Here is a 13,988-nt window from a genome sequence, read left to right on the forward strand (position 1 = left end):
GGCTGTTAACGAGCCAACCCCGCCATTGCCACATAACACCAACCCTGTGCTCACTCCACTGGCTACCGATAAAATGGAGAATTCTGTTTAAGATTGGCTTACTGACATTCAAATCCTTGCACAATCTGGGCCCTGGATACCTGAAGGACTTGTTGCAACTGCATCACACCCCCACAATCTTAGATCAAAAGGACGCAACACCTTGGTCACCCCCAGAGTCCACCTCAAAACCTTTGGAGACAGAGCCTTTTGTCATGCTGCCCCTACACTTTGGAACTCCCTGCCACACCCAATCAGGACAGCTCCATCTCTGGAAGCATTTAAGTCTAAACTGAAAAACCACCTCTTTAGTCTGGCATTCATGAACATCTCCTCTGTAACACAACCCAGCCTGCAACCCTGTATTGATCTGAGACACAACTATGCGCTTTGAGTCCTATGGGAGAAAATCGCTTTACAAATGTTATTGTATAATAGATATATATATATATATATATATACACACACACACACACATCTCAAAACTTTTGGCCAGGACTGTAGACTAAGGAGTCAGAGTCGAGGAGTTGGAGCAGTTTTGGGTGCCTGGAGTTGGAGTCAGAGGTTTGAGAAACTGAGGAGTTGGAGTCGGATGATTTTTGTACCTACTCCACAGCCCTGCTAATACATGGAAAATAGACTGACATGGTACCTGTATGTAGACACAGTGACTGGTTGTCTATAAGCAACAGTAACAATGGTAATCTGAAGAGAGGCATGGAGGGCACGGGCATTAAACATACCATAGAGAATACAAAGGCAGCGTAGTAAAACAAAGACCACAGCAAACAGACAGAAAATATATCTGCAGAATTACTACAGTTTCGGTAAAAAAAAAAATGGGCTCACCTCATGGAAGCAGTGTTTGGGACGGACGACAGGGTAGGTATGGAACGTGGCTGTGGGCTAGATGGATATGTGGCCATCTTTTTAACGGAGCACAGAGCCACACTTCACAGTCACGTGAGGACTCTCCCCTCCAACAGGTGATAATAGGAAATAGCAGCTACATTTACATGTTGCGTAATATCCCCATAACCAATCAGGGGAGGAGGGTGTGTCCACCACCTATGCAATGTTCACAATGCAGTGAGTGTGCTATGCCATTGTAACGCATAGCATGCAGTATGTTCCCACAAAACATGCACATTAACAGTATACTTTTCATTGACTGCACGTGGCACGACACTATAGATAACGTGTGGGGCCACTTTCCCGTTGTATTCCTGCTGTTATAGGGAGCGAAACGCAATTCCCACTGTGAACCAATCCTAAAGAATAGGTGAAGTTAAAGTATACCCGAAGCTCAGGTACAAAATCAGATACTTATACTGCGTACAAGTGAAATCGCCGCCGGGAGACTTGGGCGTAGGATACAGCTGATATATGGCTCACCCTGCTCCTGCACAAGTCCCGGCGGCATTAATTACTATTCCCCCTCCAGGTCCTTAAGTTTAGTGGGGTATGATGTCATTTGGCTTCCAGCTATTGCTGGCAGCTGAATTAGTGTTTAAAAGTAACTTCAGCTCCGTCTTCTGACGGCGCCGAAGTTAATCTCTGTGCGCTGCTATAGCCATAATTCCTACTACAGTCTATGGTGGCCCAGGCTGCGCCCTCTCTTCAGGATAAGTGCCAGTATTTGATTTTGAACCCGAGCTTTGACTCGAGTTCACTTTAACAACTTGGGTTCACCTATACTTTTTCATGTTGTTTCTTATGTGGAAGCTGCATTTTTCATAATCCAGACACTTCTGCCATGCCCCATCACCCCTGTACGGCCTTCAGAAGGGAGGCACACAATGTGATAAGGAAGGCGAGCCTCAGACCATTACAGTAAGCATTTACTGGAGCACCTGAAAGCAAAAGCTGGGCACATGTGTCCACACCATTCCCAGCAATTTTAAAGCAGTATGGCTAATAAACCTGATGTCATTTCTGCCCTTTACTTTTTTCTTTTCTCCTCCAATCGCTGAGTCACCTCAGCCTTGCTTGTAAACACAAGTGAGCAGGGGATCGTGTTTCAGATAAGCAGCTGGCAGGGAAATAAAGGGAAGAGGAGGAATATATTCTAGATAAAAAGAACCCCCAGCATGCAACTGTTTGGCACTAACTACTAAAGGGCCAGTGCTCCTTAAAGGACCTCTGTCGCGAAAATCTTTACATTTTAAATACATGTAAACATATACAAATAAGAAGTACATTTGTTCCAGAGTAAAATGAGCCATAAATTGCTTTTCTCCTATGTTCCGGTCACTTACAGTAAGTAGTAGAAATTTGACATTACCGACAGATTTTGGACTAGCCCATCTTCTTATGGGGGGGTTCTTAGGGTTTTCTTTATTTTTAAAAGCACTTGGTGAATGGCAGTTGCTCCATCTTACTGCCAAAGAAGTGTACGATGAGCAGGAAGGCTGGCCAGCATCTTTGTATAAATCTTTTTTGGGGGAGTCTTCATTATGAATAAAGGCCATGCTGAGAATCCTCTATGAAGAGATAGTCTAGCCCAAAACCTGTGGGTAATGTCAGATTTTTACTACCTGCTGTAAGTGAGAGCAGCACAGGAGAAAAGTAATTTATGGCTCATTTTACCCTGGAAGAAATGTACTTCTTATTTGTATGTGTTTTAAATTTTAAGATTTTCGTGACAGTTCCTCTTTAAAGGATACCCGAAGTGACATTTGACATGATGAGATAGACATGTGTATGTACAGTGCCTAGCACACAAATAACTATGCTGCGTTCCTTTTTTTTTTTTTCTTTCTCTGCCTGAAAATTTAAGAGTTAAATATCAAGTATGTAAGTGGCTGACTCAGTCCTGACTCAGACAGGAAGTGACTAAAGTGTGACCCTCACTGATAAGAAATTCCAACTATAAAACACTTTCCTAGCAGAAAATGGCTTCTGAGAGCAGGAAAGAGATAAAAAGGGGAATTTCTTATCAGTGAGGGTCACATTGTACTCACTTCCTGTCTGAGTCAGGACTGAGTCGGCCACTTACATACCTGGGCCAATATGCAATTCTCATTTTCCCCTGAGTTTTCTCCTAGGTGATATTTTTACAACTTGTCATAAAATGCCTTTTAACACCAGAAAGCAAGAATATGCACAAAATAATTTTGATAGTACTATTTCACCTACTTTTTAGTAGTTTTTTTAGTTGAAAAGTGCTGAAAAGGTATTCAAAAATGATGATAAAAAATGATCTCCTAGGTGAAAATGTGAATTGCATATGGGCCCTGATATTTAACTCTTTCGGGCAGAAAAAGAAAAAAAACAAGGAACGCAGCATAGTTATTTGTGTGCTAGGCACTGTACATACACGTCTATCTCATCATGTCACCTTGGGTATCCTTTAATTCAAACTGGATACCTTAATTCAGGGCACTCGATAATCCAGACCCTCCACCATGACCTGAACATAGACCGATTTTTTTTGAACTGTTAAGATTGCCATACACCAGGCTACTTGGCGGCCAATCGACCATCTAAATTTGAATATTATAATCAGATATAAATCTGTGCTGCCAAGTGCATGCCCGATCGGGCAGAAATTGGTCGCATTAATTGATTGGGCTTGCTGCTCGATCGTGTGCGCAGCAGTAATGGTGAGCAATATTAGGACAACTTCAAATGAACTTTACATAGTTACCTTGCCATCAGTTCCTCTCAGAAGCTCACCATTTTGTTCTGACAATGATCCCTACCAGGTCTGACAACATTTTGTCAGAACTGAAATATATCAGTTGCTGTTAGTTATATATCAGTTGCTGTCAGTTACAGCTGAGAGGAGAACTGATGTGCCAGGTAATGTCCATGTTTCCCTATGGCTCAAGTGGGCAATGTTACAGTTTAACAGTGTGCTGACCAGGAAGCTGTTATGGGGTAATGGCCATTTTCAAAATGGAGGACGGAGAATTTCATTGATCACAGTGGACAAACAGGACACAGGAGAGGAGAAAGAGATTGAGAAGTAGACTACATGGGAGGTAAGTATGACTTGTGTATGTTTATTTTGACTTTTAATTTTCAGTTCAGGTTTTAAGTATGTGATAACTCCAAATCATAACAGCAGAAAAAGTTTTGAAAGTTTTGAATGCAGGATTAGCATCCTTATAACTTAAAACACTCAGACCAGTTGCTGCTGAAATTTGATTTTTATGGTGACACTACTTGCCACAGGCGCCCTGGTGGCTGGAACGCGAAATGCCTTTCAAACGGTTCCAGCGCACAGATCGTGCAAACTGTGGTTGCAGTCTATGCGCAGAAACCGTTGGGAGTTGGCCGCAGACAAACCAGAAGGGAGCCTGTGAGGTTACGGTAATTACAACTTACACACTATTTCAGGGTATATCTGCCACCACCACTGGTATGGGCCAGTGGTCCCTACCGACTGACTGATCCTGCAAATAAAACGGTTAAAACACGCTGTATTCTATCTAGATATCAATAATAGTAGCGACTCCTCAGAGACCTGAGTTCAGTTTCTGTGTATGGCTGTAAAGCAGGTGTAGCGGAACAGTAAACGACTTTGATAAAGTCTTTATTTACGTGCAATATAAATAATACATACAGAAAATCGTTAAAAACAACAATTAGAGACATTAGATAACGCAGTATGAAAAGAAAAGGATTAAATACTTCGGTTCATGGAAGATGTCCTTTTGTGGGAAAACTTGTAAAGTTCAGTTTCAGCAAAATTCTTTTGTTGAAGATCAGAGCAAAGTCCAAACAAGATGGCCGCTAGCCATGTGTCCTCTGGCTGGCAGCAGACAGGCTCTCATACAGATGGAATTTGGAGGACTGAGGTCCGCCTGCCAGCCATATGCTTTTGATGAAGCTGGTTTGGGGGGTGTGGCAATGCCGGCCCCCTCTGAGTTACCAACCAACCACAGTTCAAGTCCTTGGGGAGAGATTTAGGCTTAAACTAAAATGCCGTAACTCAAACGGTACATGTCATATTTAGGTGGATAGCAGATTCCTGATTGTCAGAAAATACTGTTTAATATGACATCAGACATGACCCAGGCAGCGGGTCAGGTTCCTGAGAAGATTCATACCGCAATAACTGGACGAGATATTGCCATGAATGTTATATCAGCGCGTTGGGAAGACTTTAAAGAGACACTAAAGCGAAAAAAAAATATGATATAGTGAATTGGTTGTGTACTATGAATAATTACTAGAAGATTAGCAGCAAAGAAAATATTCTCATACTTTTATTTTCAGGTATATAGTGTTTTTTCTAACATTGCATCATTCTATATGTGCAGATTACACAACACTCAGCATTAAAAATGGGTCTTTCAGAGCAGTCTGTGAAGTAATGACCTCTCCTCTAGCAGAGGAAAAGTAAATAGTCCAGGAACAGTTGAGATAATAAAAGTCAGATAACAGCCCTCTCCACGACTAACTTAGTCGGAGAGCTTAATGGCTTGTTTGCATAGAGATAACAACTGGAGTTTCTCAACTCTTCCTGTACTGGAAACAATTACACTGATGTATCTGATCTTAATGTTTTATTTCTTAGCTGTGCTACACATACAAATCATAATATCATCATTTTTTTTTCGCTTCAGTGTCTCTTTAACGAATATGACTATATGAATTTTATAGCTGTGCGATATACGGTCTCCATATAATAGGTAAGAAACCATACATCACATGCATTCATAACTGTCCTTGTTGGTGCCTACCTGGCTGGCTTCTCACCCCCCCCCCCCCCCCCTCTGGGGAGCCAGCTTCCAGGCTCTTTTCATGGAGCCATTTGACTGTGGGGGGAATGAGCTTGTCCCTGCAGGGAATCTGGCAACGTGCGACATTCCTGAGGGATGAGGGGAATGCTTTGCTCACAGGGGGACAGATCTCTGGTTTAAAAAGAATACAAAAATGCCATTTTCTGATCGCTTTCACGACTACACAACCAATCTAGGTCTAGCACATCAATGGCAATCGGCATTAATAAACCGATTGCGATCTCGTTTCTCACGGCTGTTCCGTGACACTACCGCTTTAAAGAGACTCTGTAATTAAAAAAAAAAAGTTCCCCTGGTGGATACTCACATCAGGAGGGGGAAACCTCTGGATCCTATCGAGGCTTCCCCTGTCCTCCTCCATCCCACTATGGTCTCGCTGCAGCCCACTGAATGTACAGCCGACAATTTGTCAGGCTGTGCAGTATTTACCTTTCCCTGTTCCAGCGGGGGCGCTGTTGCAACTCATGGCTCGGAAATAGGCGGAAACAGCCGAACTCAGTCTGGTCCACTCTACAGCACAGGAGACTTGCGCCTGCGCAGAAGAGCGGACCCGACTAGGATCGGCTATTTCCTCCTATTTGGGAACCGAGAGCCACTACTGCGCCTGCACTGGAGCCGGAAAGGTAAATATTTACATGCCCGCTGTTCGGAGGGGCAGCGAAAGACCACCGTGGGACACAGGAGGATGGGGGAAGCCTCATTAGGATCCAGAGGCTTCAACCTCCTGAAGTGAGTACCCCCCAGTGGAATTTTTTGAAGTTACAGATTTAAGTTCTTCTATCCTGGCTGAAGAAGATGGAGGAGCGCACACAGATGAGGAGCTAGTGACTAGCTCCCAAAAGGTACATTAAGCCTGACAACCTCCCAACAGGCCCACACTATTTACAACCCTCTCTAAGGGCTCTTTCACATCACAGGGTGCGTTGGAGAACGCTCAAAGCATACGTTTTGTTGTATGCGTTTTAATATGCGTTGCACTGCAGTGTGTGCGTTTTTATTCCGTTTTCAATGCGTTACAGCACATAGAAAAACACAGGTATTTTTTTTTTCTTTTAGTTTTCAATTTTCTACATTGTTCCTCTGTTGCATTCTGGGACTGATTGCCTGCGTTAACAGATTAAAAACGCGCATAGTGTGCGTTTTACATTGACTAACATTGTAACGCATAAAGCTAGCGTCGGCCAAAAAACTGCGCCTGGGTGCAGTGTAACGCAACGCACAAAAAGGCTGCGTTATATGTGAAAGCTAAAATGAAAGTCTATGGACTTTCATTTCACCTTGGGTAACGCAAACTTTATCCTTTGCGTTGAAACGCAGAAAATCTGCCCTAATGTGAAAGAGCACTTAGGGCTCTTTCGCATCAGGGCAGATTTTCTGTGTTTCAACGCAACGGGTAAAGTTTGCGTTACCCAAGGTAAAATGAAAGTCCATAGACTTTCATTTTAGCCTTCACATATAACGCAACGTTTTTGTGCGTTGCGTTACAACACACCCAGGCGCAGTTTTTCGTCCGATGCTAGCTTTACACGTTACAATGTTAGTCAATGTAAAACGCACGCTATGCGCGTTTTTAAAAACGTCAATGCAGGCAATCAGTCCCAAAATGCAACAGAGGAACAATGTAGAAAGTTGAAAACTAAAATTACATGCGTTTTCCTATGTCCTGTAACGCATTGAAAACGCATTAAAAACGCACACTTACTGCAGTGCAACGCATATCAAAATGCATCAAAACGCACACAACAAAACGTATGCGTTGAGCGTTTTCCAACGCCAGCTCTGATGTGAAAGAGCACTTAGGCCTGGAACCCACTAGGAGCGCTTTTCTGAGTGCTTTGTAATTTGAAAAAGCTTTTGCTAATGTAATGCTAGGGCTGTGATCCCACTAGAGTGGGGGTGTTAAACTCAAATACGAAGTGGGCCGAAATTGAGCTCTGGGACCAAGTCGCGGGCCAACCTCAATGTCTATTGGCCACCTCCCTCCCTTATAAAATTCCCTGGTATCTAATAGCCCCCCCCCCTCCATTCCCTATAAATATACAGTTTCCTGGTGTCTAGTGCCCCCCTCCTTTCCCTACACGGTTCCCTGATGTCTTGTGGCTCTCCTCCCCATCTATACAGTTCCCTGATGTTTAGTGGTCCTCCCTCCCCATCCAATTTCCTGGTGCTCAGTGTTCCCCCTCCTTCCCCTACACGGTTCCCTGGTGTCTAGTGGCTCTCCTCCCCCATCTATACAGTTCCCTGATGTTTAGTGATCCTCCCTCCCCATCTAGTTTCCTGGTGCCTAGTGCCCCTTCCTTTCCCTATACAGTTCCCTAATGTCTGGTGCCCCTCCCCCTCCCATACATTTCCATGGTATTCTAGTGCTTTCCCCTCACCCTATTTGGCTTCCCTGGTGATCTAGGACTTACCTTCCAATATAGGTTCTCTGGTTGTCCTAAGTGGGCCAGACATAATGCAAAGTGGGGAAACCACCTGAGGGCCAAATCTGATGGCTCCGAGGGCCAGATTTGGCCCACGGGCCAGAGTTTGACATGTATGCACTAGAGCGATGTAATTTTATAAAAAAAAAAATCCCCCATAGCATTGCATTAGCAAGAGCTTTTCAAATCACTAACGCTTAGAAAAGGCTTCTAGTGGGCTTGAGCCCTTAAAGAGTAACTGTTAGGCTGCAAAAGCTAATTTAAACCTCTATTCTCCCGTTAAACAGTTTAGAAGGAAGCCAAAAAGGCAATACTGAAGTTAAAAATCTCTCTTACTTTGTTGTTTGCTGAATAGCAATCCTCTTTATTCCCAAGCTCCTAAGGAGGCCGCAGGCTGCATAACAGATCCTGCAAAGCATGCTGGGGCGGCTGCTTCTACCTACTGCACTCCCTTGGTCCTCACCTTCATTTCCCTATCCCGCCCTAAGGCTGCTTTCACAGTGGGAAGTTCCAGGCTCGTGTTACAGCAGCTTGTAACTTGCAGCCCAATTCACAGCACTGAAAAATCAATGTGCTGTTCAGAGTGCACATGTTGCTAGAGTATACTGCACTAGTCCGCTATTGTTCCTAGCCACATGGCTAATTAATATTCACTGCACAGTAGTGTTGTCAGGATCATGAACAATTAGGTTCTTTGATCCGGATCTTTCTTTTGAGTCGAATCATCTGAGATTCGGTTCACAGTGGATGTCTGGAAGAAACAGGAACCGCAGCTTCTGTGCACAAGCACAATCTTCCTGCTGCAGCTCTCCCTTCACCAATAGCACCCTAAATGTGCCCTCATTCTCCTGCACCTCTCACTCTGCTGCAAATGATTCAAAGATTCGGTTCAAAGATCCGAATCTTTTCAATGATCCGATTCGAATCATTGAAAAGATCCGGACTTCCCAGTATAGAACTAAAATGGCTCACCTCTGTTCATCTGACAGCCTCCCCGGGACGATTGCAGCCCCCCCCCCACACTCCCACTGACAGCATCGCCCGCACACCCTTTTGCCCCTTCCCCCTGCTGAGCGACAGACAATATGCCCCGTTAGACCAGAGACTGGTGGAAGTGTCTGAGGGCTGGAACTTGGGAGGGCTAAAGAATCATCAATCAAGAAGCAGGGTAAGTGAGGATATTACATCACAATTGGCTTCATACAAGACAGTCAAACATGGAACCTGCCATGAGCTGTCCTACCTAACAGCTCCTGTTTAAGCTTAGTTTACACCCAAAAAAATCACAATCACTAACATTTAGCAAATTTGTAAAGTGATTTGAAGAGATTTTTGAATGTGCGTTCTTTGCACATTTATTCCAGCTGAATCACTCCAAAAAGAAATGGTACATGCAGCACATTTGCGTTTTAACAAAAGCACAATGGTGCTGTGGGAACACCCTTATAGGATTGCATTAGGCAAGTGCTTTTGAAAATGTGAGCGCCTTGAAAAGCACTCGTGCGAACCAAGCCTTTAGGTGGAGGTGTGTAAGTGCTCAAATCCCTTTAAGGCCCTAGTTCAGCCTGCCAATTTGTAATGCATAAGATAGTAAATTTGTATTTTAGATGAATTAGTAATGCAAGAAATGCCATGCATTGCACTTTTTGCAATAATATATTGAAAGCAGCTGTCCGGTTTGCTTCATTCTGTGTGTACATGGCTGCATTCTGCACAGCACTGTCACTGGGGGAAGTGTGAGCTGCACCTGGTATTATGCCTGGTACACACCATGCAATTTCCTGCCAGATAAACAGGTCAAATCGGTCTTCTCCAACAGGTCCTAACAGGTTTCCAATCGATTTTGTGCAGAAGTGAAAATCGATCTGAAACCTGATCAGACATGTTGGAAATTTTTGATATTGACCCGTCGATCTGATGGGAAATGGCATAGTGTGTACCAGACATAACTGGCAAAGCTGTAGTAAGTTCTGCTACAGCTGGACAGGAGAGCAGAGCAGCAGTGGATAAATTATACTGAGGCTGTGTACAGTGATAGTGTCAGATGATGTGGAGTGATATGTGCTGCAGCTGCATCACCCAACACTTCATTATAACCCGATGAGTGAGAGACTTGTTGCTGAAGATGAGGTGTAACCCTTCTGAGAGTTCAGGTGAGTATACAGTTTTCATTTTTATCTAAAGTGGATCCAAGATAAACTTTTACTCATTGCATAATTGTGTTCCTTTCATATAGTTTATAGAGCATTCCTCAAGCCAAAAATTGTTTTTCTCTTCAATTACTCTAAACTCCCTATAAACTAAACAAGCCTCACCCACAGCTTCTCCAGAGAGCCTTGGCACTCTCAGCCTTAGTAGCAAGGGCGTATGGGAGCTCAGTCTGGGCAGGAGGAGGTTACTAGCCAAAGATTTTAGTGGTAGAGGGGAGGAGGAGAGGGGAGTGACGTTTTCGCAGGCTGAGGGCTGGAGATACAGATCAGCTTGCCTGTGTGTAATGTAACAAACAGAACATGGCCACTCATTGTCTCACAGGAAGAAATAACCATAAACTGTGGAAGCTGTTTGCAGCTAGATTTACTGTGGACAACTAGCTAAACTTCAGATAAGATATATAGACAAGTTACATGTTATAGTTAGTTTTTCATCTCGGATCCGCTTTAAAGGTACCACTGACACCAATGATTTGTGGGGTTCTAGGGGGAAAACATATGGGGACACACTGCCTATGTATTGGGGGGGGGGGGGACAGTTTATTATACTGTCTATAGAAACTTAAATGGAGTAGAAGCATATGTTGGCATTACAGTGTTTGCAGTATGAGTGATGGGGATTGGGCCACAGATGCATTCCAGCAGATTATGTACAGCACCTGGGAGAAGAGTGGGTGGAGCCAATAACAACAGGATGCCGCACGTCAGATTTCCGGCTATATATAGTATACTAATGGTCTGTGCACACTATCCTGCAAAAGCGCAGTCTGTGCAAAACGGCCGCCAGCCTTTAATGCCCAGCACTCACCGCCACTGATCACAATACTATGTACTGATATATGAGAAATTTAGCAATAGCATGTGCATATTTCGAGTTGTGACCTGTTTGTACACATCTCTTGGATTAAATCATATATCAGCAGTACGGACTTTCTACTCATTATTTCATAGACTTTATTAACCAGTTGAGGACCACAGGCTTACACCCCCCTAGTGACCAGGCTATTTTTTACAATTCAGGCGACTGCAGCTTTAACAGCTCGCTGCAGGGCCATACAACTTAGCACACAAATGAATTTTGCCTCCTTTTCTTTCACCAACAGAGCTTTCTGTTGGTGGCATATGATTGCTGCTGCGATGTTTGCTTGGTTTTTTTTTCATTAACCACTTCAGGATTCGGCGTACGCTTAACTACGCCCCTGAATCCTGAAGTGGATTCCATGGAAACGGCCGCTCGTTCGAGCGGCAGTTCCATGTCAGTTCACGGAGGGTGTCTCCGTGAACACCCTGCGAGCCGCCGATCGTGGCTCGCAGGGTAAATGTAAACACACGGGGAAGATCTTCCCCGCTGTTTACATGTATACGGCGCTGCTGCGCAGCAGCGCCGTAGCGGAGATCGGCGATCCCCGGCCTCTGATTGGCCGGGGATCGCCGGCACCTGATAGGCTGAAGCCTGTCCTATCCGGCGCAGGACGGAATTCCGTCCTGCGCCGCTCACAGGGGGAGGGAAAGAAGGGGAAGGAGGCCAGGAAGCGCTGCGGAGGGGGGCTTTGAAGAGCCCCCCCCCGCAAGCGGAAACAGCCGGCGGCGATCAGACCTCCCCAGCAGGACATCCCCCTAGTGGGGAAAAAAGGGGGGTAGTCTGATCGCCCTGGCTGCTAGCTGATCGGTGCTGCGGGCTGGAGAGCCCACGCAGCACCGATCAGGCAACCCCCTCCCGGTACAGAAGTGGTTAATTTTAAAGTTATTTTTTAATTAAAAAAATATTTTTCGGCTTATAAGGCGATCATCTTTTGAGCCAATCGAGATGACAGCTCAGTGACAGAGCTGTCCCCATACAGCACTGCAGGAGATCTCAGTGCTGTACAATGTAAATAAACAGCAGTTTCACCATCTAACAGTCTTCTGGCAACAATCACCGCCGGCAGACTGTTTACGGAGCTCAGCTCCGTTACTCAAGCGCCCAATCCCCGGCATTATACTCCCCCAGGACTTGACGCCAATTAGTTAGGTGATGCTGGGGGAGCCACCTTGTGGCCGCCAATCGGCGTTAGGCGGTCACAGGGTTTATGAAGATACACTGCCTACGACAGACTATGGGGTTGGGGGGGAGAGGGGTGGCACTGGATCTAAAAACAAGCGCTGCCACAGATGATCTCTCAGCATAGACGTTGGAGCTAGTCTAGTTTAGGTGAGCAAGCAGGAAACCTCACAGGGAATTTCTACTAACGTGATTGGATGGACAAGATTGCAGTGCTAGGTTTCAGATAGATTATAGTAAACTATGCCTACACTGTTCAGAATGTTTTGTGCTAAAGAGGTTGCTGTGAGAAATGTTCCCTATACGTTTTCCTGCTAGGCTCCCTAAACTCGACTGGCATCGAGATGCCTCTCATGATCCATAATTCCCGTAGGATAACACAATGCATATGGTTTCCATAGGAGGCTGAATATCTCTTGAACGTTACTTATAGGCGGCAATCACATCGTCAGCAGTACAGCTCTAGCAGGTAAGAGGAACACTTGCTGTTCTGTAGGATTCTGTTCTATAATACAGGTGCTTACCATTACCATCTGTGGTGGCTAATAACCACAACAATGATGCTGCAATCTTATCTTGCAACTGGTACAAGTATACACCAAGTACAGTATGGAGTAAATCATGCATTTTTAAAGGTTTCTCAGGGAAGGCTAAGTACAATAATTTCCAGTAGGTTTAGGCTCCTGCTCTCTCAAATTGGGATACTTCCAGCCTCAGAGATTTGGATGCAGAATGTACGGCAATCATTGGATCTGAGTTTTCCTTACTTTTCCAGAATGCAGGAGGGCAGAAGAAGCTCCATACAGATGCTGTCCCAGAACCCCAGTGCTGCAAGAGGGAAGTACTACATTCTTAGCCCTGCAGAATTATGTTTCTCCATGCACGGGGGCTTCTGGGACTTGTAGTTCCTCTCTGCAGGAAAAGTGGGCAACTTGTAGTGAGTTTAACCTTAGCCAAGCCACTTCTCATGTCCATTGTGTGCTGCCTGCAGAGGCCATTCACTGCCTCCATTCATGCTGCAGCCAGCAGCACACAGACATCACACCCACATTCCCTACACGACCCCTTATCAGCACCGTGCAACTCCATGCCCCACCCACACTGCTTACCCTCTTCGGTTATCCCCGCCTCCCGCCTCCGTACTCTCGTTCTCCGTTACCGCCGCCATCTTCGTACACAGTCACGTGCTGCCGAGTACCGACGCCAGCTTGGGCGGGGCATCGTGACGGCTGCGCAGTAGAGAGAGTAAAAACCGTCGCCGCCTTGTTTGTTGAGGGCGCTGATTAAGATAGAAACGCGGGAAACGACTCGTGTCTGTCACTGTCTTGTCTTCTTGAGCTGCTCCAGTCGCCATGCGGAGAGTTTTCCTGTGGCGGGCCGTATGGCCCATAGAGCGGTTATCAATTGGAATATTAATATCAGTTGTATTACGGAAAATTATATTCACACAGCTTTATAGTTTTCCCATAGCAATTTACAGGGTTATGGGCTCATTCACCAGCCTGGCACCAGGGCCTATTTA

At 45.0% G+C, this 13,988-nt stretch overlaps 1 protein-coding gene across 1 annotated transcript in view; it reads right to left on the bottom strand.

Moving 5' to 3' along the window:
* LOC137562861 (E3 SUMO-protein ligase ZBED1-like) overlaps window positions 1–13,660 on the bottom strand; it is a 167,978-nt gene extending 154,318 nt beyond the window's left edge. Inside the window, exon 1 of the mRNA XM_068274630.1 lies at window positions 13,576–13,660. Within this exon, the coding sequence (XP_068130731.1) occupies window positions 13,576–13,634 (59 nt within the window). The 5' untranslated portion in view covers window positions 13,635–13,660. The remainder of the gene's footprint in view (window positions 1–13,575) is intronic.
* Window positions 13,661–13,988: the final 328 nt, after the last annotated feature.

Source organism: Hyperolius riggenbachi, chromosome 3 (genome assembly GCF_040937935.1).
Source record: "Hyperolius riggenbachi isolate aHypRig1 chromosome 3, aHypRig1.pri, whole genome shotgun sequence".
NCBI lineage: Eukaryota > Metazoa > Chordata > Amphibia > Anura > Hyperoliidae > Hyperolius > Hyperolius riggenbachi.